This window comes from Mobula hypostoma, chromosome 17 (assembly GCF_963921235.1).
Source record: "Mobula hypostoma chromosome 17, sMobHyp1.1, whole genome shotgun sequence".
Classification (NCBI taxonomy): Eukaryota; Metazoa; Chordata; class Chondrichthyes; order Myliobatiformes; family Myliobatidae; genus Mobula; species Mobula hypostoma.
In genome coordinates this window covers 9,604,190-9,631,811 of record NC_086113.1, presented here as the reverse complement: position 1 = coordinate 9,631,811, position 27,622 = coordinate 9,604,190, and the positions used below count along the sequence as shown (strand labels likewise).

General features: G+C 42.1%; 1 protein-coding gene and 1 non-coding gene across 4 annotated transcripts in view; both read left to right on the top strand.

The window, feature by feature from the left end:
• The window catches only part of creb5b (cAMP responsive element binding protein 5b), a 371,769-nt gene that overhangs the window by 44,037 nt on the left and 300,110 nt on the right, over window positions 1–27,622 (top strand). For all 3 annotated transcript variants that reach the window (XR_010020734.1, XM_063069535.1, XM_063069536.1), the window contains exons 3-7: window positions 5,884–5,955; window positions 14,551–14,644; window positions 19,620–19,741; window positions 23,303–23,425; window positions 26,734–26,906. Coding sequence is in view for 2 of the 3 variants with exons in the window: in XM_063069535.1 (XP_062925605.1) it covers window positions 5,884–5,955; window positions 14,551–14,644; window positions 19,620–19,741; window positions 23,303–23,425; window positions 26,734–26,906 (584 nt within the window). In the remaining variant the exon portion in view is untranslated. The remainder of the gene's footprint in view (window positions 1–5,883; window positions 5,956–14,550; window positions 14,645–19,619; window positions 19,742–23,302; window positions 23,426–26,733; window positions 26,907–27,622) is intronic.
• trnat-agu (transfer RNA threonine (anticodon AGU)) lies at window positions 13,070–13,143 on the top strand. The gene has a single exon. It is a non-coding gene; the product is annotated as a tRNA-Thr (tRNA).

Genomic DNA, 27,622 nt, shown 5'->3' with positions numbered 1-27,622 from the left:
GTCATGTTTACACATTTTTGAATGACTGCAGAATGGAAATATACACTCAGTGGTCGCTTTATTCAGTACAGGAGTGAACCCATTGTGGTCTTCTGCTGCTGTAGCCCACACACTTCGAGGTTTGACGTATTGTGCATTCAGAGATGCTCTTCTGCACATGACTGTTGTAAAGTGTGTGTGTTTGAGTTACTGCTGCCTTCCTGTCAGCTTGAGTCAATCTGGCCACTCCCCTCTGAGCTCTGTCATTAACAAGGTGTTTTCACCCACAGGACTGACTCTCACTGGATGTTGCACCATTCTCTGTATACTTCAGAGACTGCTGTCCTGATGGAAGCAGTGAGAAGAGATCATGGCCTGGATGGTGGGGGCCCTTGATAATGGATGCTGCTTTCCTGTGACAATGCACCATGTAGATATGCTCAACAGTGGGGAGGGTTTTAATCTTAATGGACTGGACCGTATCTACTACTTTTTGTAGGGTTATCTGTTCAAGGGCATTGGTGTTTCCATACCAGGCCATGATGCAACCAGTCAATATACTTTCCACTACACATCTATAGAAGTTTGTCCAAGTTTTAGGTGTCATGCTGAATCTTTGCAAACTTCTAAGGAAGTTGAGGCGCTGCCGTGCTTTCTTTGTAATGGTGTTTATGAGCTGGACCTAGGAGCGATCATCTGAAATGATATCACCGAGGAATTTAAAGTTGCTGACCCTCTTCATCTCTGATTCCTTGATAAGGACTGGCTGATGGACCTCTGGTTTGCTCCTCCTGAAGTCAATAATCGGCTCCTTGGTCTTACTGACATGGAGTGAGTGGTTGTTGTTGTAGCACCACTCAGCCAGATTTTCAATCTCTCTCCTATGTGCTGATTCATCACCACCTTTGATTCAGCCAATGACAGTGGTGTCAGAAAACTTAAATATGGCATTGCCGCTGTGCTTAGCCTCACACTTATAAATATAAAGTGATTTGACCATCTTTGTGGTGCACCTGTACTGATGGCGATTGTGGAGGAGATGTGGTTGCCAATCTGAACTGACTGGGATCTGCAGGTGAAGAAATCAAAGATCCAATTGCACAAGGAGGCTTTGAGGCTAAGGCCTTGAAGCTTATTGATTAGTTTTGAGGGGATAATAGTATTGAATGCCAAGCTGTAGTTGGTAAAGAACATCTTGAAGTATGCATTTTCGCTGTCCAGATGTTCCAGAGTGTAGTGAAGAACCAATGGAATGGCATCTCCTGTGGTCCTGTTGTAATGGTAGGCAAATTGGAGGAGATCCAAGTCACCTCTGAGGTGGAGTTGATATGTTTCATCACCAACCTCTCAAAACACTTCATCACAGTGGATGTAAGTGCTACTGGACGATAGTCACCTGAGTGATTTATGTTCACTTTAATTACATCTTTTTATATAGTTGAGATTTCATTTAAAAAGCACACCTACATTTTTATACACTAGAAGCATGATAATGTTAAGCTCCTTTCCATCTGTTGTACTTTGTTCTGTTGATCTACTGCTCTTATTCTCCTTAAATGGAAACAGATCTTTGTCACATTGGTTCAGAACGGAGATATACGTGCGTTTGCGCATCCTGATCAAAAACTATTTATCTTTATTCATAGTTGCAAAAATACTATTTTCTTTCAATATATATTTTCTTTCAATCTGCATCATTTATTTTAGAATGTAGGGTTATCTGAGTTAAGAGGGCAGAGCGCTGTGTATTATTGGTTAGTTTTCACACACTAGCAATGAATATGCTTGGTGCGCTTTTAAATATAATTTTTACATTTTGCAGCTGTTGAACAACGCACTTTAAATTTCACCCTTTAGAAACTGATTAACTCTTAATTTTATACTTTAGTAAAGAGTCAGAAAAAGATGCAGCACAAAGAGTCATTTGCATCTATGCCATCATTATAGAGCACAGAGAAACTCTGAGAAAATTACTTCAGTAAAAAAATTACAACGTGCACTAAAACTGCTGCTGGCACAAGAATAGCAAAGTGTTTTGCCTATTTTTAACTTGTATTTGTAAGTTTATTTGCCTTACTTGATGACAAGTTGCGTTCAGAATGAAATTTGAAGGGAAAAAAATCATTCAATTGTCAAGAAATTCTTCTGCACCCAAAATGGACAGATATGGCAAATTTTAATAACATCTATAATCCTGGCTACAAATGTAAAGGCATTGCAGTATATCAATTTAGCTAGTTAGTTAGTTAGTTATTTAGAGATACAGTGTGGAACAGGCCCTTCCGGCCCAATGGGCCATGCTGCCCAGTGACCCACTGACTTAACCCTAGCCTAATCACAGAATAATTTACAATGACCAGTTAACTTGCTAACCAGTACACCTTTGGCCTGTGGGAGGAAACTAAAACACTCAGATGAAACCCGTGCGGTTCATGGCGAGAATGTACAAACTCCTGCAGGTGGCGTTGGAATTGAACCCCACACTCTGACGTCCCAAGCTGTAATAGAGTTGTGTTAATTGTTATGCTACTGTGACACCCCACTGTACTTTTAAATGTGCCACATAACCTTGAGGTATTTCTAGGAGTGAATGGCATGGAGGTTGGATCTGGGGAATGTAGGGGTGGAGGGGAAGGGATTTGCACTATTTTCTCGGATAACAATGGAAGTTTGCTGCGTTCACCATGACTTCCACTCTATCCATTCAGCATGTTCTCCTGGTGGTAAAAGTCCACTTCTGAGTAACAAATTTATAACATTATCTTTACACCTTAGGGGCATCCACCTGTGGTGACATCAAGTTAATGTTATTTCTGTCTGAAGGAAGAAAGAAGTTGAGGTCTCAAGTAACTCATACTAAATACTGGAGGAACTCAGCAGGTCAGGCAGCATCTATGGAGAAGAATAAACGGTCAATGTTTCAGACTGAGACCCTTCATCAAGACTGGAACGGGAGGGGGAAGAAGCCAGAATAAGAAGTTGGGGGGAGAGGAGGGTGTACACGCTCTAGGCCTGAGTCTACGTAGTAGTAGTAGTAGTAGAGGGTGTACAAACTCGTAGTTGATAGGTGAAGCCAGGTGGGTGGGATGAAGTGCAAAGCTGAAAGGTGATTGGAGGAAAAGGTAAAGGGCAGGAGGAGAAGTAATCTGATAGGAGGGGAAAGTGGGCCATGGGGGGGGGAAGGGAAGGAGGAGGGACATCAGAGGGAGTTGTTAGGAAGTTGAGGAGAAGAGAAGAGGTGAGGGGGAGCTAATGGGGAATGGAAGAAGAAGGAAGGGGAAGGGGGAGGGGGAGAAATGACCGGAAGTTAGAGAAAATCAACGTTGATGTCATCAGGTCGGAGGCTACCTGGACAGAATATGAGGTGTTGTTTCTGCAACCAGTTCTGCTCAGTGTAAAGTTAAAACCTGAACCTAACTGCACTTAACCATTGGCACGGGAGATTCTGCAGATACTGGAAATCTTGAGCAACACACACAAGATGCTGGAGAAACTCATCAAGTCAGGCAGCACCTATGGAGAGGAATAAAGAGTCAACATTTTGGGCCGCAACCCTTCAGCAGGACATGGAGGGAAATGAGGCCACCCTGAAACATTGACTGCTCACTTCCCTCCATAAATGCTGCCCATTCTGCTGAGTTCCTCCAGCATTTTGTGTTTATTACTCTGGATTTCTGGCATCTGCGGAATCTCTTGTGTTTATCAATTCCTTCCATTGACGCTGCCTGACTTGCTGAGTTCCTCCCGCATTTTGCATGTATTTTACTTATCCATTGCCATGTGACTGAGTTCCAAGCCTGAGCACTTGATATCAAATACTGTACTGTATATACAGTCATGTCCCATCTAGGACCTTAAGTACATTTATTCATAAAGACCTAGTTTGCCAAAGCCACCTTTGCCTAAGTACAAAGACACGGAAACTGACTCAGGCTGGATAGCCTTTACAAATAATTGTAACCAATCAGTTGGCTTTATAATGAACAGTGAGATTTCAATTCAAAGGCATTGAGGTGTGTAAAAGAACAATTATTCATTCCTTATGCATTTTGTCTGTGTCTCTTGTTCATTAATTTCATCTGAACCTGGTTCATTGAAGTAGGTTTGCATGGCATCCTCTGCTTTTCGTGATACTGTTCCCTCTGGGGTTGGGGAGATGAAGGCAGTACAGGACTGGCCCCACAGCAGATACTGGATGGGAGGCTAAAACTCAGCCTAAAACTTAGCCTAAAACTGAGCTTCCAAAGGAGCTGGTGACAACCAAGTCAGAAAAAAGCTGCCCCTCTTCCTCGTGACCACGTGGGTTTCCTCCAGGTGTTGTGCTGCCACAAGTCAACAAACCACTGGTTTTGTAGCAGCCGAACAGGTTAAAAGGTTGGCACAATTACTGTGCTGTAATGTTTCATATTCGATGTTTTTCACTGTGTGCTCATTGCAGGTGGTGTGAGAATATGAAGTTAATAATTTGAGTCATGAATGGTATTAATTGTGGAACCATCACATCAGACAAATGAGCCATGTTACAATTTCAAATTAATAACTAACTGATGAAAATTAAGATTTTGCAATTCGACCAAAAGTTCGCCGGAAACTATGAAAACAAAAATTAAGTGCTGATCACTATCAACTGATTTGAAACAGAAATATGTTTGGTTGATCCAAGATTCAAGTACAGTCATAGTTAAGGAATGTATAAATTGTACAACCTTAAGATCTGCTTGCTCACAGGTAGCCACAAAGCAAGAAACACAAAAGGTGTGAAAATTATGATGAGAACAATTTAGGGTGTCACAGTAACATTGCAGTTAGCATGACACTATTACAGCCTGGGGTGTAAGAGTTCAGAGTTCAATTCTGGTAGAATATAGTATTAATGGTAAGACTCTTGGCAGTGTGGAGGATCAGAGGGATCTTGGGGTCTGAGTCAAAGCAGCTGCGCAGGTTCACTCTGTGGTTAGGAAGGCGTACGGTGTATTGGCCTTCATCAATCATGGAATTGAATTTAGGAGCCGAGAGGTAATGTGGCAGCTACATAGGACCCTGATCAGACCCCATTTGGAATACTGCGCTCAGTTCTGGTCGCCTTACTACAGGAAGGATGTGGAAACCATAGAAAGGGTGCAGAGGAGAGTTTCAAGATTGTTGCCTGGATTGGGGAGCATGCCTTATGAGAATAGGTTGAGTGAACTCGGCCTTTTCTCCATGGAGTGACGGAGAATGACAGGTGACCTGATAGAGGTGTATAAGATGATGAGAGGCATTGATCGCGTGGATAGTCAGAGGTTTTTTTCCAGGGCTGAAATGGTTGCCACAAGAGAGCACAGGTTTAAGGTGCTGGGGAGTAGGTACAGAGGAGATGACAGGGGTAAGTTTTTTAGTCAGAGAGTGATGAATGCATGGAATGGGCTGCCGGCAATGGTGGTGGAGGTGGATGCGATAGGGTCTTTTAAGAGACTTTTGGTTAGGTACATGGAGCTTAGAAAAATAGAGGGCTGTAGGTAAGCCTAGTAATTTCTAAGGTAGGGACATGTTCGGCACAACTTTGTGGGCCGAAGGGCCTGTATTGTGCTGTAGGTTTTCTATGTTTCTATCCTCTGTAAGGAGTTTGTATGTTCTTCTTGTGTGGGGTGGGTTTTCTCTGGGTGCTGTGGCTCCCTCCCACAGGTCAGTAGGTTAATTGGTCATTGTAGATTGTCCTGTGATTAGGCTAGGGTTAAATTGGGGGCGGGGGGGGATTGTTTGCTGGGCGGTGTGGTTTGGTAGGTCAGAAGGGCTGTTCTGCACTGTATATCTAAAAATAAAAAAGATATAAAAATAGACTACTTTGTTGAAAACCAAGCTAGCTTGCTTAAATGTCAACTCAGATATCATTAATTTATTTGCTGTTGTGTATTTGGTTGTCAGATTAATTCAAAGACAGTTATGAATTTGGAGCAAGACCGGCCATTCGTTTGCAATGCTCCTGGCTGTGCTCAGGTGAGTATTACTGATCAAACAAATGATTAGTTTAATATACCTAGAAGCAATGTTTTTTTGTGACTAACTGGGATGTGCCGTATTGTTGATGCATATATTGATTATTGTTAATTATATTTAAGATGCACAAGTGCATAAGCATTATAAATCTATAAAACTAAGTGGTTTCAAGAAGCTGAAGATATTGGCTGGCCAATAGATGGTGCTGTACACATGATAGAGTCTGCTGAGATTGGCTGGTGGAACCTGTGTCCAGGCAGGAGGTCTGGAGCAGATCCAGAATCAGATTTATTGTCAGTGATGTATGTCATGAAGTTTGTTGTTTTGTGGCAGCAGTACAGAGCAAAACATAAAATCATTATAAGTTATAAACAATAAATATATAAATAATGCAAAAGGGGAATAGTGAAATAGTGTTCATAGGCCATTCAGGAATAATGTGGCGGAGGACAAGAAATTGTTCCTAAAATATTAAGTGTGAGTCTTCAGGCTCTTGTACCTCCTGATATTAGTAATGAGATGAGGGTTCTCAATGATGGATGCCACCTTCCTGAAGCACCAACTTTTGAAGATGTCCTTGTTGGTGGGGAGGGTTCAAGATTCAAGTTTATTTATCATATGTACATCAAAACATGCAGTGACATTGTTTGCATTAACAACCGACACAATCTAAGGATGTGTTGGGGGCCGCCCACAAGTATCCCCACACATTCTGGTGCCATAGGATGCCCACGATGCTCAGCAGAACAGCACAGTAAACAGCAACAGCAAAAGTAACCCCGTTCCTCCCTCCCACCCACCCACACACATACACAGTCCTTTAACCCCAGGATAGGCCTCCAGCCTCCAGTGGACACAGACTTGGGCTGCAGACTCCATGCTTTGAACCTCACCCCCCACCCAAGCAATGAGTTGTTTTGTGGCAGCGGAATTGTGAAAGACACCCAGAGGAATAATATGTGGTTATGGGGAGAACATCAAACTCCTTACAGACAGTGGTAGAATTGAACCTCACTTGCAGGTGCTGGTAATCGCTTTATGCTGCCTGCTATGCAAACAGGCCACCCAGTCTGGCAGCAGTATAGTGTAAAACATTTAAAAAATTACCATGTTACGTACAGTAAATAAATCAATTGCACAAAAGAGTAAGTGTGAGGTGATATTTATGGATTTATGGACCATTCAGAAATCTAGTGGCAGACAGGAAAAAGTTGTTCTTAAAATTTTGAGTATGAGTCTTCAGGCTTCTGAACACACTCGCTAATGGTAGTAATGAGATGAGGGCATGAGTCTCGAATGTTGAGGGCCCCTAATGATGGTTGCTACCTTCTTACGGCATCACCTTTTGAAGATGTCCTTGATAATAGGGAAGGTTGTGCCCATGATGGTGCTGTCTAAGTCTACAGCTTCTCCATACCCAGTGTTGATGCAACTAGTTAAAGGGCCTCAATAATTCATGTAATTCAGGCTTCTGTTACCTGAAGAGGATGCACCCCAATGAAATTTTGACCAGGAACAGAAAGGTGACTTGGTGCAGTTTTCTCACTGGGCAGAAGCAACTAATCAAGAGACAGGAGGAGCATTTCTAAAGGCTTCCTTTATAAAGTGTGGATGAATATTTGTGCTTCTACACAAAATAAAATTCAAGGCTTCTGCTTTCCAGGATGTGCTACCCATCCCATATACGAACCCCTCAATCCCCAGATTTTCTCAGGATACCAGCACCCCTCTAAGCTCCATATCACACGATTTTCTTTTTGAAGTTGGTAACTCTTAAGACACATTCGATGAGGCAGCATAATGACACCAGTGCATCAGTAATTTGGGTGATGGGGTGGGGATCCGTCTCTATCAAAGAAGATATAAGGTGCTCCTTCCCTCTGCTAGTCTGCAGATCACCCACCACCCCACCAATCAGGGTCACGTGAAGCCATGGAAGCAAATGTAGATGGTTGTTTCAGCAGCTGGTGCATTTCACAAGTCCTAGTAATGCGACCACTGACACCAGGCAGACAATCTCTGAAGAGTATTGATAATGGCTAGGGTCACCTGTCTTCTAAAAACACTGCCCAGAAGAAGGAAATGGCAAACCACCTCTGCAGAAAAATTTGCCAAGAACAATCATGGTCATGGAAAGACCATGATCACCTATGTCATACGACATGGCACATGAGAGTGACATAGTTAATTCAGAAACAAAGGTTCTGAACTTAAAGAGGGGTAACTTTGAAGGTATGAGACGTGAATTAGCTAAGATAGACTGGCAAATGACACTTGAAGGATTGACGGTGGATATGCAATGGCAAGCATTTAAAGGTTGCATGGATGAACTACAACAATTGTTCATCCCAGTTTGGCAAAAGAATAAATCAAGGAAGGTAGTGCACCCGTGGCTGACAAGAGAAATTAGGGATAGTATCAATTCCAAAGAAGAAGCATACAAATTAGCCAGAGAAAGTGGCTCACCTGAGGACTGGGAGAAATTCAGAGTTCAGCAGAGGAGGACAAAGGGCGTAATTAGGAAGGGGAAAAAAGATTATGAGAAAAACTGGCAGGGAACATAAAAACTGACTGTAAAAGCTTTTATGGATATGTAAAAAGGAAAAGACCGGTAAAGACAAATGTAGGTCCCCTGCAGACAGAAACAGGTGAATTGATTATGGGGAGCAAGGACATGGCAGACCAATTGAATAATTACTTTGGTTCTGTCTTCACTAAGGAGGACATAAATAATCTTCCAGAAATAGTAGGGGACAGAGGGTCCAGTGAGATGGAGGAACTGAGTGAAATACATGTTAGTAGGGAAGTGGTGTTAGGTAAATTGAAGGGATTGAAGGCAGATAAATCCCCAGGGCCAGATGATCTGCATCCTAGAGTGCTGAAGGAAGTAGCCCAAGAAATAGTGGATGCATTAGTGATAATTTTTCAAAACTCGTTAGATTCTGGACTAGTTCCTGAGGATTGGAGGGTGGCTAATGTAACCCCACTTTTTAAAAAAGGAGGGAGAGAGAAACCGGGGAATTATAGACCGGTTAGCCTAACGTCGGTAGTGGGGAAACTGCTGGAGTCAGTTATCAAGGATGTGATAACAGCACATTTGGTAAGCGGTGAAAAGATCGGACAAAGTCAGCATGGATTTGTGAAAGGAAAATCATGTCTGACGAATCTCATAGAATTTTTTGAGGATGTAACTAGTAGAGTGGATAGGGGAGAACCAGTGGATGTGGTATATTTGGATTTTCAAAAGGCTTTTGACAAGGTCCCACACAGGAGATTAGTGTGTAAACTTAAAGCACACGGTATTGGGGGTAAGGTATTGGTGTGGGTGGAGAATTGGTTAGCAGACAGGAAGCAAAGAGTGGGAATAGACAGGACCTTTTCAGAATGGCAGGCGGTGACTAGTGGGGTACCGCAAGGCTCAGTGCTGGGACCCCAGTTGTTTACAATATATATTAATGATTTGGATGAGGGAATTAAATGCAGCATCTCCAAGTTTGCGGATGACACGAAGCTGGGTGGCAGTGTTAGCTGTGAGGAGGATGCTAAGAGGATGCAGGGTGACTTGGATAGGTTGGGTGAGTGGGCAAATTCATGGCAGATGCAATTTAATGTGGATAAATGTGAAGTTATCCACTTTGGTGGCAAAAATAGGAAAACAGATTATTATCTGAATGGTGGCCGATTAGGAAAAGGGGAGGTGCAACGAGACCTGGGTGTCATTATACACCAGTCATTGAAAGTGGGCATGCAGGTACAGCAGGCGGTGAAAAAGGCAAATGGTATGCTGGCATTTATAGCGAGAGGATTCGAGTACAGGAGCAGGGAGGTACTACTGTAGTTGTACAAGGCCTTGGTGAGACCACACCTGGAGTATTGTGTGCAGTTTTGGTCCCCTAATCTGAGGAAAGACATCCTTGCCTTAGAGGGAGTACAAAGAAGGTTCACCGGATTGATTCCTGGGATGGCAGGACTTTCATATGAAGAAAGACTGGATGAACTGGGCTTGTACTCGTTGGAATTTAGAAGATTGAGGGGGGATCTGATTGAAACGTATAAGATCCTAAAGGGATTGGACAGGCTAGATGCAGGAAGATTGTTTCCGATGTTGGGGAAGTCCAGAACGAGGGGTCACAGTTTGAGGATAGAGGGGAAGCCTTTTAGGACCGAGATTAGGAAAAACTTCTTCACACAGAGAGTGGTGAATCTGTGGAATTCTCTGCCACAGGAAACAGTTGAGGCCAGTTCATTGGCTATATTTAAGAGGGAGTTAGATATGGCCCTTGTGGCTAAAGGGATCAGGGGGTATGGAGGGAAGGCTGGGGCAGGGTTCTGAGTTGGATGATCAGCCATGATCATAATAAATGGCGGTGCAGGCTCAAAGGGCCGAATGGCCTACTCCTGCACCTATTTTCTATGTTTCTATAATGATGATGATAATACATCAGTTATGAATGGAATGAATATTTAAATTGGATTGGATTGTGTACAGATAAAACAGATTGTGTTATCCTGGATGGAGGGTAATTTCCTGACTATTGTTGGAGTTGCTTTCATCCAGACAGTTGTAGAGTTTTCCATCTTGGTCCTGACCAGTGCCTTGCAGAATGTGTGCCAAGACTGATCATACTCCAAATTAGGGCAGTATTTTGACTTTAATGTTCAAAGTAAATTTATTATCGAAGTATGTATGTTATATTATATTACCTTGAGATGTTTTCTTACAGGATTTTACAGGAAAAATAAAAAGGAATACAATAGAATCTACAAAAAACATTATATAATCAAAGACTGACAAATAACAAATGTGCGAAAAGAGACAGGCTGTGCAAATAAAAAAATACTGAGACTATGAGTTGTAAAAGAAACCTTGAAAGTGAGTCTGTAGGATGTAGAAGCAGTTCAGTGTTGAGGTGAGTGAAGTTATCCACACTGGTTCAGGAGCCTATTGGTTGTAGAGTAATAACTGCTCCTGAACCTGGTGGTTGGATCCTAAGGCTCCTGTACCTCTTGCCCGATGGTAGTAGCAAGAAGAGAGCATGGCTTGGATGCTGGTGGTGGTGGGAAGGGGGGGGTTCTTTGATGACGGATGCTGCTGTCTTGTGTGCTCAGCAGAGGGGAGGGCTTTCCCTACGATGGACATGGCTGTATCCACTGCTTTCTTAGCATGACAGCATGGCATCCACGAGCTCTGGCTAAAGTGAAGTTGATGCCGTCACTGGAGGGCCTGTGCTATACCTGAGGTCATGACTGGCACGCAGGAAATGGCTTGAATCTCAGCTTAGCTCAGTGAAACAGAGATTCCAGGCACCAGGCTCAATGTAACCACCTTCAGCTTCCCTTTGTTGTAAGCTCAACAGTGGGCCTATTTGCTTATATGGTTGCAACCTCTGTGACTCATTTCCTGACTTCCTGAAGACTCTGGGGAGGCAGGAGGTGAGTCATAGCACATGCAGTCTCTGAACTTCTCTTGTAACTATATTTACCTTCCTGTGTTGGTGATGGCTGAACATTTCACCATGGAAAGCGATAGGGAGAGGTTAGTCCTCCCTTTTGGAAATATCACCAGCATTTGGAGAGTTGGGCGGTGGCAAATGGATTTGGCATGTCATCTAAAACTTTGACAAACTTCTATAGATGTGCGGTGGAGAGTATATAGACTGGTTACATCATGGCCTGGTACGGAAACACCAACCAGTGAGCTCATCTACATGGAAAGCTGTTACAGGAAGCAGCATCCATCATCAAGAACCCATCAAGCACCCCCAACCAGCTACTGAACCAGTAGGGATAACTGTGCTTACTCCATCACTGAACTGTTCCCACAAACCATAGACCCACTTTCAAGGACTCTTCATATCATGTTCTTGATACTTATTATTGTTATTATTATTACCCTTTTTTCTTTTTGTATTTGCACAGTTTGTTGTGCTTGGCAGATTGATTGTCCATCCTGTTGAGAGTGCTCTTTCACAGGTTCTATTTTGTTTTCTGTATTTACTGTGAACGCCCACAAGAAAATTAATCTTGGGGTTATATAAGGTGACATAAATGTACTGTGATAATAAATTTACTTCAAACTTTCAACTCCAATCCAGAAAAATGGGAGATGAGGTCATATTCTGCTAGAGTAAGTGACAGGGAGCTTCGGAGTGTTTTATACCGAGGGATTTTGGGATACATGTCCATAGTTCACTGAAAGTAGAGACATTGGTGAATAAAGTAGTGAAGAAGCTATCCTAAAGTTCCTACAAACCACATCTACTGTTATGCACTTGTTAATACATTTGGCTGTTTTAAAGATAAAGATTATTTATCACGTACATCAAAACATTGAAATGTACAGTGAAATTAACTTTTTTGTATCGATGATCAATACATTCCTAGGATGTGCTGGGGGCAGCCTGCAAGTGTCACCATATCTCTGGCTCCAACATAGCATGGTCACAACTTACTAATGCTAACTCTTAGATCTTTGAAATGTGGGAGAGCCCAGATGTAACCTGCACAGTCATGGGGAGAATGTAAGAACCCCAACCTTACAGCTGGAAATGGGCTGTAAAGCACTATGCCAACCATTACGCTACCATGCCACCCCTTTTCTTCAAGAATTTCAGTCAGGTTGGTCAGATGGGATCTGCCTTTTTATAAAGCCAGGTTGGCTGTCCCTGATTAGACTTTGTCATTCCAAGTGATCAATAATTTTTATGTTTTTTTATTTTAGCAATACAGTGTGGAGTAGGCCCTTCCGGTCCTTTGAGCCATGCCCCACCCTCCCAACAAACCCAATTAATCCTAACCTAATCACAGGACAATTTACAGTGACTAATTAACCTACCTGGTACATTTTGGTCTTTGGGAGGAAATCAGAGCACCCGGGGAAAACCCATGCATTCCATGGGGAGGGTGTACAGAGACTCCTGACAGAGCAGACGCCGGAGCTGACCTCTGAACTCCAGAATGCCCCGAGCTGTAATAGCTGCACTAACCGCTACGCTACTGTGGCGCCAAATGTTGACAAATTGTCAGATAGCCTCTTCTACACAAACCATTTGTGTTATCAATAAGTAGTTTTTATTATCTTTCCTTTCCCAATTATCTTGCTACGATCACAGGTGGCACTGTGACTCAGCTGGTTAAAGCTCCTGTCCAGTAAACAGGAGATCCTGAGTTCAAATCTCAGTGGTGCCTCTTTCTATAATTCAGAAACAACTACTTCCCCTCAGCCATCAGATTTCTGCACTATCCATAAACACTACCTCATTGTTCCTTCTTTTTTACACTATTTATAAAGGCATCCGTTAGTCTTGTGAGACCATGGATCTGCGCCAGGGCACAGGCCTGGGCAAGGTTGTATGGAAGACCAGCACCTGGTGGTGTGGGTCCTGAGGCTCCTGTACATCCTTCCTGATGGCTGAGGGGTAATAACTGTTCCTGAACCTGGTGGTGTGGGTCCTGAGGCTCCTGTACATCCTTCCTGATGGTTGAGGGGTAATAACTGTTCCCCAACCTGATGGTGTGGGTCCTGAGGCTCCTGTACATCCTTCCTGATGGTTGAGGGGTAATAACTGTTCCTGAACCTGGTGGTGTGGTCCTGAGACTCCCATACCACCTCCTTGATGGCAGCAGTGAGATGAGAGCATGTCCTGGGTGGAGGGGGCCCTTATGGATGCTGCTTTCCTGCATCAGGGCTCGGTGCAGGTGTGCTCAAAGGTGGGGAGAGCTTTACCTGTGATGGACTGGGCTGCTTCCACTGCTTTTTGCAGGCAGAGTTGTAGGATGTGTTCCTAGAAACCTCGTAGTTACCAGAAAATCTTGTTAAACGTAGACAATTATTTAATAATAAACATAGGGATATTCTTTCTCAGGAAAGATGGATCTTGCAGTACATGGAATTCATAATATCAGATGTTATTGTCCAGTATTACTTTTAGAAGGCACATTCATTGACTTAGAAAACTTGCACTGACTATAGAAATCACTCTCAGCACAGGTGCACCGCAAGGCTGTGTGCTTAGACCCCGCTCTACTCACTTTATACTGACGACTGTGAGGCTAAGCACCGCATATATGTACTATACTTTGAATATAAAACTAACTTTGAACTTTGAGCTCCAATGCCATATTTAAATTTGCTGACGACACCTATGGACTCACTTTCAAGGCCTCGACAACTCCTGTTCTCAGTGTTATTTATTTATTTGGGTTTTTTTTGGTATTTCGCTAGTTTATCTTTTTATGCACATAGGCTGTTCGTCTGTCTTTGTGTGTAGTTTCATTGATTCTATTGCATTTCTTTGTACTACTGTAAATGCCCATAAGAAAATGAATCTCAGGGTAGTACAGTATATGGTGACATACATGTACTTTAGAAATAATTTACTTTGAATTTGAATTTATAATTATCAGGTCATTGCTGATATTGTTCCTTAAATTTGCAAATGCCAATACTATGATTATTTCCTAATACTTCAGTTTATGTTGGTTGAAAAATTATTGAAAGGAAAGTAATTCTTTATGATTCAATTAAAATGAATTGCTTGGATTCTTTCTCCACTTTACACCAGTGAAATCACACAACCTTTGTTTCTCTTGCAGAGGTTTCCAACGGAGGACCACCTCATGATTCATAGCCATAAACATGAAATGACTTTGAAGTTCCCAGCAATAAAAACAGACAACATTTTATCAGGTAAGAGAATGCTATCCACCAATCAGAATTCCAGGCTGGTAAAGGAGCAAATCCGTTTTGATCCAAAACATGTATGGTTTAAAATCTTTGCAAAAGTCTACACTTACAGAACACATACTGTTCATTCAATAGTAGAATAATGATAAAGTATGTAAAACAAATAAAATACAACCCCTCAAAAACACAAGCGATTCCGCAGATGATGGAAATCCAGAGCAATGCGCACAAAATGCTGGAGGAACTCAGCAGGTCAGGCAGCATCTATGGAGGGGAATAAACAATTGACGTTTTGGGAAGAGGCTGGAATGGAAGGTGGAAGAAGCCAGAATAACAAGATGTGGAGAGTGGAAGGAGTACAATCTGGTAGGTGACAGCTGAGACCCAGGGAGGAGGAAGGTGGGTGGGGGCGGGGGGGTGGGGGAGGAGAAAGATTGTAGTGAGAAACCTTCTGTGTAATGCCAGGAAATAATTTCACTTCATGTCGATGGGCTTGAAAATTATACGGTTTTGAACTGTTTTGAAAAGCAACAGAACCACAGCCTCAATTATCCGTGCACTGAGCAAGCTAAAACAAGGAAACCTCACAAATAACATGGAACAGCAATTGCTCAAAGCTTGAAGAATAATACTCATCTCTGACTAAGTTAGTGCAACTGCGTCTAAAATTGGAACTTAAGTTCTTTATTTACATCTGTGGATCACCTCAAAGCCCGTGTCTAAGAAAGGGTGTGCTGACATCCAGAGGAGGTTTAACAAGAATTATCCTGGGAATGAAAGGGTTAACATTTGAGGAGCGTTTGATGTCTGCGCTGGTGGAGTTTATAAGAAAATGGGGGGAGCTCATTGAAACCTATCAAAATATTGAAAGGCCTTGACAGTGTGGATGTGGAGAGGATGTTTCCAATAGCGGGAGAGTCTAGGACCAGAGGACATATCCCCAGAATAGGACATCCCTTTAGAAGAGAGATAAGGAATTTCTTTAGCCAGAAGGTGGAGTTCATTGCACAGCTAGTGGGGCCAAGTTATTAGGTATATTTAAAGCAGTGGTTAATAGATCCTCTATTCGTAAGGGAGTCAATAGTTACAGGGAGAATGCAGCAGATTGGAGTTGAGAGGGATAATAAATCATCCTCAATAGAATGGGGGAGCAGACACAAAGAACACTACAGGGTCTTTGGCCCATGATGTTCTGCTGTTCTTTTAACCTACTACAAGATCTATCTGACCCTCCATTTTTCTAACATCCATATGCCTATCTACGAGTGTCTCAAATGTCTTTCTATCTGACACTGCCACCACTCAGTCAGGGCATTCCATGCAGAACAAGTCCTTTTTTTTTCTCCCTCCCACCTACCCACTCACACACAGACAAGACTGCAACTCTAGAATAGGCTGCCCCCCCCCCAGCCCCCAGTCTCCAGCCTCCAATTGGCTGACAGACTCACAGATATCGGGTTTCTGAACACTCCAGTGGACTTGAGGACTCACAGGCCTCCCAGAGACTCGCAGACTGCCACAGATCTGGCTAGCCACAGAGCCTATCGAGTCAGGTTGGGTAAGAGGACACCCACTGATCTACCAGATGGAGTCCTGCAGTAACAATCTTGGACCTCATTCTGCAGAAGATGGGCAACTTCATAGAACATAGAACATTACAGCACAGTAAAGGCCATTCAGCCCACAATGTTGTGCCATCCTTTTAACCTACTCTAAGATCAATCTAACCCTTCCCTCCTACAGAGCCCTTCATTTTTGTGGATTGTGTGGAACACATCGTGTGTGGTCCCAATACCCAAGAGGGGCTGATGAAAGTCTTGAATGACTACTGTCCTCTGGCCCTGACCCTTCACAGCTCATGAAGACCCTAGAGAGGCTGGTCTCCGTTCATCTCTGGCCCCTGGTCAGATCAGCTCTCAATCCCCTGTAGTTTGCGCACCGGGAGCACCGTCGCTACCTGCTGAACAGAGCCTACTCCCATTTGGATAAGCAGGGCAGCACTGTGAGGATCTTGTTTTCTTGATTTCACAAGTGCCTTCAATACCGTACAGCCCTCATTGCTGGGGAAATGCTCTGTTCAGTGCAGGTGGGCACTTCCATTGTATCCTGGATAATGGACTACCTGACTGGCCGACCACAGTTTGTGCAGCTTCAGAGCTGTGTGTCAGACAAGGCTATAAGCACACTGAGGCCCCAGAGGGGACTTTATTGGTTCCCTTCCTGTTACCCTGTATACTTCGGACAACACTGAGTCATGTCATCCGCAGAAATTCTCTAACGACTCAGGAATAGTTGGGTGTATAAAGGGAGGACAGGGCCCTGGTGGAGAACTTTGTTGAATGGTGCAAGCTGAATCATCTGCAACTCAACATCAGTAAGACAAAGGAGATGGTGATGGACTTTAGGAATACCAAGCCTGCACTGCTCCCAGTTACTATTGATGGTGAGGACGTGGATGGGGTGCACCTGGATGACAGACTTGAGTGGAGCATCAAAATAGAAGCTGTGAACAAGAAGGGCCAGAGTTGCCTCTACTTCGTGAGGAGGCTGAGGTCCTTTGGAGTATGTAGCTTTCTCCTTCACATAGTGTATTCTACCAGTCTGTTGCCGCCAATACAATCTTCTATGCGGTGGTATGCTGGGGCAATGGTACCAATACAGGTGATGTCAACAGGCTCAATAAACTGATTAGAAAGGCTGGCTCTGTTATAGGAGTCAAACTGGACACACTGGAGGCTGTGGCAGATCAAAGAACTCTCCAGAATATCCTGTCAATTCTGGACAATGTTTCTCACCCTCTGCATGCCACCTTGGCTGAACAGAGGAGCACTTTTAGTAATAGATTAAGACAACTGTGAAGCTCCAAAGAGCGCAATATGAGGTCATTCTTACCCTTGGCCGTTAGACTCTATAATGAGTTAGTCTGAAGCTGGGGAAGTGATGATCCTCTCTTGTTAGACTGTAATTAACCTCTGTTTACCACAGCTCAGTTTAAGCTCTGTTTAGCTCCGTTTACCACATCCTGCTATTGCGGACACCCTTTGCAATACTGAGCAATACTACCATCACTTCTTATCTAGGTAGTGTAAATGTGTACCCATTACTGTATAATATTACAGCAATTCTTGCATTACCATCTTATCAGTGTGAACTTGTAAATCTTGTACATCTTATTTTTAAGGTAACTTGTTTTTTTATTCTTTCTTACTTTGAATATTTGTATATCTGTGCACTTGCAATGCTACTGTGACACTGTAATTTCCTTTTCGGTTAATGAAGGAAATTCATTGTGCCTCTCCAAGAGTTTCTTAAATGCTCCTAATGTATCTGCCTTTGCCACCACCTCCGGCAGGGCATTTCATACATCCACTACTCTTTGTGTAAAAAAAAACTTACCTCTGACTTACCCCCATATGTTCTTCCAATTGCCTTAAAATTATGCTCCCTTGTGTTAGCCATTTCCATCCTGGGGAAAAAGTCACTGACTGTCCAGTCGATCTATGCCTCTTATCATCTCGTACTCCTCTATCATCGCTGTTCTGGAAAATATTTGTGTTGGTAATTTAATTTACACTTTGGCTCCAATATTTCCATGAAAGATGTTGGGATGTTTGCTGGGGCGGGGGGAGCAGAGCATGCTTGTGAGAATTATTTTCTTTTCCTACTGTATTGACAATCTGAAGTTTTGACAGCTAATTCAGCCGGAGTGCAGGGTTTAGCCAGGTGTCAAATGATTTTCTTTGGACGTTTCATTGTCAGGGACTGTTCCGACTTCCCTCATGTGAAGGTACTTGCAAGGAATTTATAAACCTCAGCTGTGGATATTGGACTGCTTATTCCAGGAGGTACCTGCAGTGGAACTGTATAAGGCTCAGATTAATTAGCTTGTCAACATTGAGATCAGAATCTCGCCACTTTATCCTCAGCAGCCTGTCCAGCAAATTAGACAAAACCTTCATTAGAGCAGTAGATTTGTTCCCAAACTTTTGCCTGTCTTTTTGATTTGGAATGCTATAACTTAATTGGAAAATTAATTTTTGACCACTTTCAATGGACAGGCTTGAAGAGCGATGAAAGCTTTACAGTTGTGACACTTGAAGAGTGAGGAAAGGTTTCCAGTTGTGACACTGATCTATGTTCAAGACACAAGAGAGACAGCAGATGCCAGAAACCTGGAACAACACACACAAAGTGCTGCCTGATTTGCTGAGTTAATCAAACACAGAGAAGTACAGCACAGTACAGGCCCTTCAGCCCACAAAGCTTTTAAACTACTCCAAAATCAATCTAACCCTTCCCTACCACATAGGCCTCTATTTTTCTATTACAGTATCCATGTGTCTGTCTAAGATTACTTTAAATGTCCCTGATGTATCTACCTCTAGCATCACCCCTGGTGGCACATTCTGTTCACCCACCACACTGTGTAGAAAATGTGCCTCTGACCTCCCCATACTTTCCCCCAAACACCTTAAAATTATGCCTCCTCATAATAGCCATCTCTACCCAGGAACAAAAATTGTTGGCTGTTCATTCTCTCTATGCCTCTTATCATAATATGCCCTTCTATCAAGTTGTCTCTTATCCTCCTTTCTCTCCAAAGAAAAAAGCCCTAGCTCACTCAACCTATCCTCATAGGACATACCCTCTAATCCAGGCAGCATCCTGGTACATCTCCTCTGTATCCTCTCTAAAGCTTCGCCCTCCTCCCTGTAAAGAGGGGGAGCAGAACTGAATGCAGTACTGACTAGTGCTTTATGGAGCTGCAACATTTAGTTGTGGCTCTTAAACTTAATCCCCCTACAAATGACGACCAACACACCGTATGCCTTCAAATGACAGGCAGTTCCTCCAGAATTCTGTGTGTGCTGATCTACATTGGAAAGTGATTGGTTAGGGATAGAAACAATAGAAAATAATCTTTATTTAATATTATTTAACATGAACAAAACTAATAATCTAATGTGTTCCTTTACAGATCAGACCCCAACACCTACTCGCTTTCTGAAGAACTGTGAAGAAGTTGGGCTCTTTAGTGAACTTGCGTGTTCTTTGGAGCAGGAATTTCGGAAAGCACAGGAAGAGGAAGACAATAAAAGGGTTAGTGAATATGTTAAAATTTAGAGTGCAATTTCCCACCTCAGACTGACCAGTTGGATTATATTTCCACATGATAAAAATGTGAATTACAAGGACTGTTAATGTTTTAACTTCCGTTTTTGCCATAGTCCCATGAGCTAGCACAAAATATGTGCATAGTTTTTGCTCATAAACTATCAAATTAAGAAGTAATTTCATAACTAAATAGTACAAATAGTGCTGACAATGGAGAGGATGCTCAGCCTGCTGCTGTTCACATTGCTTATGCCTGAATGTATTGCTAGATCCAGCTCAAACCCAATCATTAAGTGTGCTGGTGACACAACAGTGGTTGGTCTCGTGAACAGAGGGGGGGTAGAGAGGCTGGTAGAATGGTATGAGGACTACAACTTGGACACGACCAAAGAGATGATTGTGAAGGTGCAAGATGACCATATCTCACTGCCCATACACAGCTCTACTATGGAGACAGTTAGGAGCACCGGGTTTCTGCTAGTGCACATAATGGACGATCTCACCTGGTCCCTCAACACCAACTCTTTGGTCAAGAAAGCACAGCAGTACCTCCACTTCCTGAGGAGATTGAGGCTCATGATGCTCACCATCTTCCCCCACCCCAACCATTCTAACCAATTTTTACAGGAACACCATTGGGAGTGTTCTGACCAGCTGTATCACGTCCGGTACAGGAATTGTCAGGCAACTGACCGCAAGGCCCTACAAAGTGTTGCAAGGATTGCTGAGAGGATTATAGAGTGTTCCTTAAACCTCATCAGAGATGTTTATCAGGAGCACTATGTAAGCTGTGCCATTAGCGTTGTCAGTGATCCTTCCATCCGTCCAACAATCTCTTTGATCCCCATTTTACCACCAGGAAGGAAGTACTATAACATTAGGACAAGAACTGTTAGAATGGGAAACAGCTTCTTCCCCAGAAGGAGACCGTGAGACTACTGAACTCTCTGCCACAACCCAAGTCTCATCATGTATGAAACGCCAGTAGCATTATGCTGTTTACTTTTTAAATTGTATTGTATATGCACCTTGTTACTTGTTAACTTTATGTGTTATGTGTGTGATTTATATGTACTGTGTTGTGCATCTTGGTCCGGAGGAGGATGATTCTTTAATTGGGTTACTTTTCCGTCCCTGAGGTAGATTTGCAAGAAAAAAAAGGTTTTTTTTTAATGAAAACTAGTACTGAGGTTTTAAAAGTAAGGTAATAGTAATTCGAAACTTCTTTTCAGTACGCTTTATAAATAATATTTTCTTAATTTTTAAGTGGTTAAAAACTTGAATGTCACAGAATTTCACTATTTTGGGCCTCCCCTAACCAGAGTCTATAACTTTGTCTTCAAAATAAAGTAATAAGTATTAAATTCATGAAACTTTTAGTTTATATTTTCCCACAAGAACTTTTAAAACACATGTCAAATCATGTGGGTTTTTAAAAATATAATTTGGACCTTTCTTATGACAAAGAACTGCTGCCCCAGCACTTCTGCCATTACCAACGTGCAACACATTTTGGAGACTAATCAAGTTTTTTCAAACAACTGCTTATGTAGTTGCCATGGAAATGAGAAGTGACAGGGGAGCATGTGGCTGTCATGGCAAGCGACTGACATTTTGATGTCCAGAAATGTGAGTAATTTAAAGATTTATTCCTCCTGATCTGAGAATCTGCTTATTATGTGTCATTACCAAATGAGTTGCTATATGAGTGCTTTAACTGAGAAATAAATAACTTCACATTATTTCTGTATATTTAATTTACATTTACAAGCTAGCTATCAAGTCAAGTTAGCATGTGTGAGACTTAACTAACCTTTTCTTTAAAGATTGAGAAACATCATTACTATCACGTCTTTACCATCACACAACTGGCGGTGAGGTAGTCAAGACGCCCCAAAATCATTGACCCATCGATCAAAAAAAAATTCAGACACAATTGAAGAAGATTCAGTGAAATATCAGCAGTACCTTGAAAGAGAAAGAGAGAGATGCAAGAGAAGAAGGGAGACAGGAAAACTTAATGTAATCTCACAATTACCAAAGTGTGAACAGAGACTGAAGAGCCACAGTGGAGCGATAATGAAAGAAATAAAAGGGCTGCTGATAAGAAACGACAGGCAGTACAAAGTTTTATAGCAGAGAATACCCCGCCAGAATCTTAGTAGGCCAGCAACAAGAAACGAGTGACCTCCATCTTCCTGAGGCTCCACCCATGCATGAATGGAGACTGTAAGAAAAAAAAACAGCGCTTTAAATTTCAAGTGTTGCTTTTTTCAGAGTTGTTGAGATTTCTTTGGCTATTTCACAAGTCTTAGTGATAAAAGGTAGTGGGTAGAGGGCCGAGTAAATGTTTTGTCAATGTTAAAAAAGTAATCTTCCTTATGGACTACTGAAAAATAGTGATCTCTGTAATCTATTAGAAATTCAAATTGTTGCTTACCCCAGAGTTGGGGAGAGTTAGGCAGATATTTGAAAAGCACTTTTTTTTAACAAGGCTAGACAATGCCTAGTTTAGCTGGGCTACCTTTGTTCATGTTTCACATGGATGTTTTTAACGAAGTTCTGTAGCTGCCTGCTTTAAAAACTGTTGTCTTTTATGTAATTTTGATAAATAGTGCTGACTGTAAGGATGTGTTTTTAATTGTAAGTGTTGCTTCTTCTAGTTGGAGAGATGTTTTGTCAGAGTTAATGTTAAACTAAATCCATTGTTTATCAATATCAAAAGTATTTTGTCAGTGCATATTTTGATGGGAAATTAAGTTTTGTTTAGTAACATTGGGCTGAACTCATTTGCTGGAGTCAAGTGCTGTCAAAAAGGGTTCACATTCCAATAGCCTAATTAGTAGTCAAACATTTTGTTGTTTAGCCAAGGAAAATATTGACATGCTTAAGAAAATGTGCCTCAAAAATATATTCTGAATGTACCTAAAATTTACTAAAGCACATGGTTTTTATTTGCATGATTGATTTTGAAATCTTTGTCATTTCATTTTAAATTAAAGTCAGTGTTTTGATGGTGTGATGGTAATGACATTCATTCATGAAAACTCTGCAAGAGCATCTTAAAATATAAAAGTTATTTTGAATGTTGATCAATGCCAAGATCTGGTTTTCATTCCAAAACCTAAAATAAAAGTTCTGACATAAACAAAACAAAGGTTTAAGAAATTTCATTTTTCAGATTTTCAAGTAGTCAAACATGCCCCAAATTGAACCATCACTCAGGAACATTGCAGCAGGCGTTCACCAGCAATTTTTATGTGTGTTGCTTGAAATTCCAGCATCTGCAGATTTCCTTGTGTTTGTGTCTTTAAACTTAGGAACATTGTCTCATTTGGTTGTATACATGCGTATGGCTGAATGACAATAAACTTGAGCTTGAAGGTTCCTTATAAAGGGTCTCGGCCTGAAACATTAACTGTTTATTCCCCTTCGCAGATGCTGCCAGACTTGCTGAGTTCCTTCAGCATTTTGTTTGTGTTGCTCAAGATTTCCTGCATCAGCAGAATCTCTTGTATTTAGTCGCAGTTTCTTTCTGTTTTGCAGGCTGCGGCGGGGTTGAGTATTTCTAGTCTAGCTGAGGTAACGAGCAAAGAGGCATCAATTACTGACAGCACGGCTCAAGTATCCACTCTGTCCCGGATTGTATCTGCAACTCGACCTGAGAAGGTAAACAATGCAACAGATCAGGTTATTCACTGAGGTATCGATCTTCTAGCTTTCACTTTACAATGAAGTGAACGGTAAGTATCCTGAAGGATGTTCTATAATGCAAAGAAAACCTCTCTATCAGGCATGAGACAGTGTCTGTTGCAATGATATTTAAATAATTTGTTTAGTGAATCAGCATGATAACAGGCCTTGACCCAACGAGCCCACGCCACTCTGTTACACCTATGTGACCAATTAAACTAGTAACCAGGTCTTTGGAATTTCAGGAGGAAACCAAGCACCTGGAGGAAACCCATGCGGTCACGGGGAGAATATGCAAATTCCTTACAGACAGAAATTAACCCGGGTCGCTGGTGCTATAAAGCAGCGGTCCCCAACCACCGGGCTGTGGACCAGTACCGGGCCACAAAGTGTGTGCTTCCGGTCCGCGAGAAAACGATACGAGTCAGCTGCTCCTTTCCTCATTCCCTGTCATGCACTGTTAAACTTGAACATTGGGTTGCCAGCTGCCCCGTATTTGCTGGGACATCCGGTATATTGGACTAAATTGGTTTGTCCCATATTTCCCCCACTAAGGTAGAACGTTCCTTTGAAACCTTTTGTGACGAAATGGCGTGAAGCGAAGAAGAAATTACCATTTATTTATATTGAAAAATTTTTGAGCGTTCCCAGACCCAGAAAATAACGTACCAAGTCATACCAAATAACACATAAAACCAAAAATAAATAACACTAACATATAGTTAAAGCAGGAATGATATGATAAGTACACAGCCTGTATAAAGTAGAAATAATGTATGTACAGTGTAGTCGGGAAGATGAAGGCAAAACCGAGTTGTGGGGAAAAAAATTGGCACGTACGCGCATGCGCACGTCACGTATGCGCACATCACATGCGCACACAGGTGCCCGCGCGAGTCTTCATGGTCATGGTAGTCTTTGCTGAGGTAAAGTGTCCCGGGATTTGACTGCTACTTTTGTCCCTTATTTGGGAGTGAGAAAGTTGGCAACTCTAACTGTAAAAGACATGTTGAGGTGAGTTTCACCCGACTTGAACAACCGCCACCCACCCTGGTCGGCCAGTCCACAAGAATATTGACAATATTAAACCGGTCCGCGGTGCAAAAAAGGTTGGGGACCCCTGCTGTAAAGTGTTATGCTAACTGCTATGTTGCCACGCCACGCTGATTTTATAAATGTAGAATGAGCCAAAAGCAGCACTTGGATAAAGCTTGAGTAAAAATGAACAGCTGAAGCTTATCTTTGCCTTACGGCAGAAAATCAAATTAAGAAGCAACACTTACAAAATGCTGGAGGAACTCAGCAGGTCAGGGGCATCTATGGAAATGAATAAACAGTCGGTATTTTGGGCTGACAGCCTTCTTCAGGATTGGAAGGGAAGAGGGAAGATGCCGGAATGAAAAGGTGGGGAGAGGGGAAGGTGGGCCAGCTAGAAGGTGACAAGTGAATGTCACAGTGTGCGTTGACAGGTAACTGAATAAAAGAAGAGGGAAGTTTTTTTTCACCAGAAGGAGAAATCAATATTCGTGCCATCAGGTTGGAGGCTAACCAGACGTAATACTCAGTTCGCATCTACTTAGAACATGGTTGTAATGTACTTCATAGCAGAAGTGTTTTGGCAAGACAGACATTTTAGAAAGGTTGGAACATCTTAGGAACATCCCCTTTCCCTCCGCCATGTAATTTCTCTCCACAGATTTTCCACCAGCTAGTTTCTCTCAGCTTTTCGGTTTCGATTCCTTTCTTATTTCCTCTTTTGTCTTTAATCACTGGTTTATTGACTGCTGTTATCTTGATAACCTGGGCGTCATGGAAGCGTAGTGGTTACTGCAGTGCTATTACAGTCCTGGGTGTTGGAGTTTGGAGTTCAATTCTGCTGCTATCTGTAAGAAAGTTCTCCCCGTGACCACGTGGGTTTCCTCCGGGTGCTCTGGTTTCCTCCCACAGTCTAAAGATGTACTGGTTAGAAGGTTTATTAATCATTGTAAGTTGTCCTGTGATTAAAGTAGGGTTAAGTTGGTGGGTTGCTGGGTGGTGCAGCTCAGTGGGTTAGAAGGACCTGTATCTCTAAATAAATAACAAATTAAAATAAATGTTGTCTGGACTCTTATTTTCTGTCCCCTCTGTTCCTCCCTCTCTTTGCAATTTAAAATCGTTGGTCTTCTCAACTTTCCAGTTCTGATGAAATGTTTTTGACCGAAATTGTTGACTTTTTTTCTGCTCCTTAAAATATTGTTCAACTTATTGAAAGCTTGCAGTCTTTTCTCTTTTTGGGTTAAGGATACCTTTATTGGTATTGGCATGCATATTGGTTTAGTGTTATCACATGTATCAAGATACAGTGAAAAGCTTGCGTACTGTTTACAAAGATCAAACCATTCCACAGCGCATTGAGATTGAATAAGGTAAAATGATAACAATGTAGAACAGAGTGTCAAAGATACCAAAAAAGAGCAGTGCAGTTAAGCGATTAAAATGCAATCGCCAGCCCCTCGAAGCACTAGATGTTAGGTTTTCTTGGGTACCGGGATGATCGTGCCCTTCTTAAAGCAGGAGGGAACTGCAGCCTGAAGCAGGGAGAGGCTAAAAATATCTGTAAATATCCCTGCAGGCTGGTCTGCACAGGGTCTGAGGACGCGGCCAGGGACACCATCTGGTCCCAAAGCTTTCTGCGGGTTCACACTTCAGAAGACTGAACATATAATGGTGGCTGTCAGAGTGGACAACAGAAGGGAATGTGCCCATAGAATGTGTTAAGCTTATCGGGAAGGGATATGCTGTTGTCAGTGATGCAGCTGAGTTAGTTAGGGGTACCACAGTAGCATAGCAGTTAGCTGAACACTTTACAATTGGTGCTCATTTCCTGCTGCTATCTACAGGAAGTTGGTTCGTTCTCCTCATGTCCATGTGTGTTTCCCCTGGGTGCCCCAGTTTTCTCCCACATTCCAATAAGTATGGGTTAGTAAGAGTTGAATGGGCTGGAAAGAACTTTAAAATTTTCTGCAATACTACCTAGCCTTTATTTATTTATTTTATTTAGAGATACAACATGAACAGGCCTTTCCGGCCCAGTGAGCCATGCCACCCAGTAACCCACCTATTTAACCCGAGACTAATCACAGGACAATTTACAATGACCAATTAACCTATTTAACTGGTACATCTTTGGATTATGGGAGGAAACCAGAGCACCCAGAGGAAACCCATGCGGCCACAGAGAGCACGTACAAACTCCTTATAGAGGGTATCATAAAGTCAACACATACTGTATATTTTATTTTCAGGATATATCAGTGCATGGGTCAGTACAAGGGGTAATATCCGGTCAAATAGCTCACCAGCTTACGCCCACTAGGATGCAAAACCACGACAACGGGATTGCAAACCAGCAGGCCATGCCTTCACCAACTTCCAATTCCGTCATCACACAAGCACCTTCTACCAACAGGCAAATAGGGTAAGTGATTACTTCAGAAAGTGCTGTCCAAACTGCCAATCATAAAGATTGTTGTTGGTGTCATAATGGAATGTGAGAATGGTCTAAATTTCAGTCAAAGTCTTGGGAATGGAAACGTTCAAAATTCAAGATTGCTTATTGTCATTTTTCAGTACAAAAGTGATTGTTACAATGCAGCATAGAAAAAACACAGTAAGTGCAAAGAATGCAATAAAAACAATAAATATAAATGCATAAGATTAACTTATATACATAGACTGATTGTATGTACATAAATTCATTATAAGGATATTCTTGCAATGTTTAATGAATGCAATTGGAGATTTTTCTTCATTCTACCATCAGCCTTTCAGAAGTCAGAGGTGTTTTAAAAAAAAAGTGACATCGTGAGCATTGGATAGAATATGTTAAATTCATGGTAGTACAAGTATATAATGTACGTTTGTAGAAAGTGTGTTCCAGGACTTGATCTGATAGAAAGGGAAGCAGTAACAGTGCAGGTGTGGCCTCTCTTGTGTTTAAACTGACAAATGAGGCTTTGGGCCTAATCTGGGCCTAATCTGGGGTTCAGATCTGAGGACTTCGTTTTGGTTTGGAATGCTGTTGTTCACTTCAATAGTTTGCATGAGTTTTTAATTTTTTTTTGTTTATCTTGAGCACTGAGTGTTGGTCTTTTATTTTTATATTTATTTTTTTTCATTAATTGGGTTCTTTTG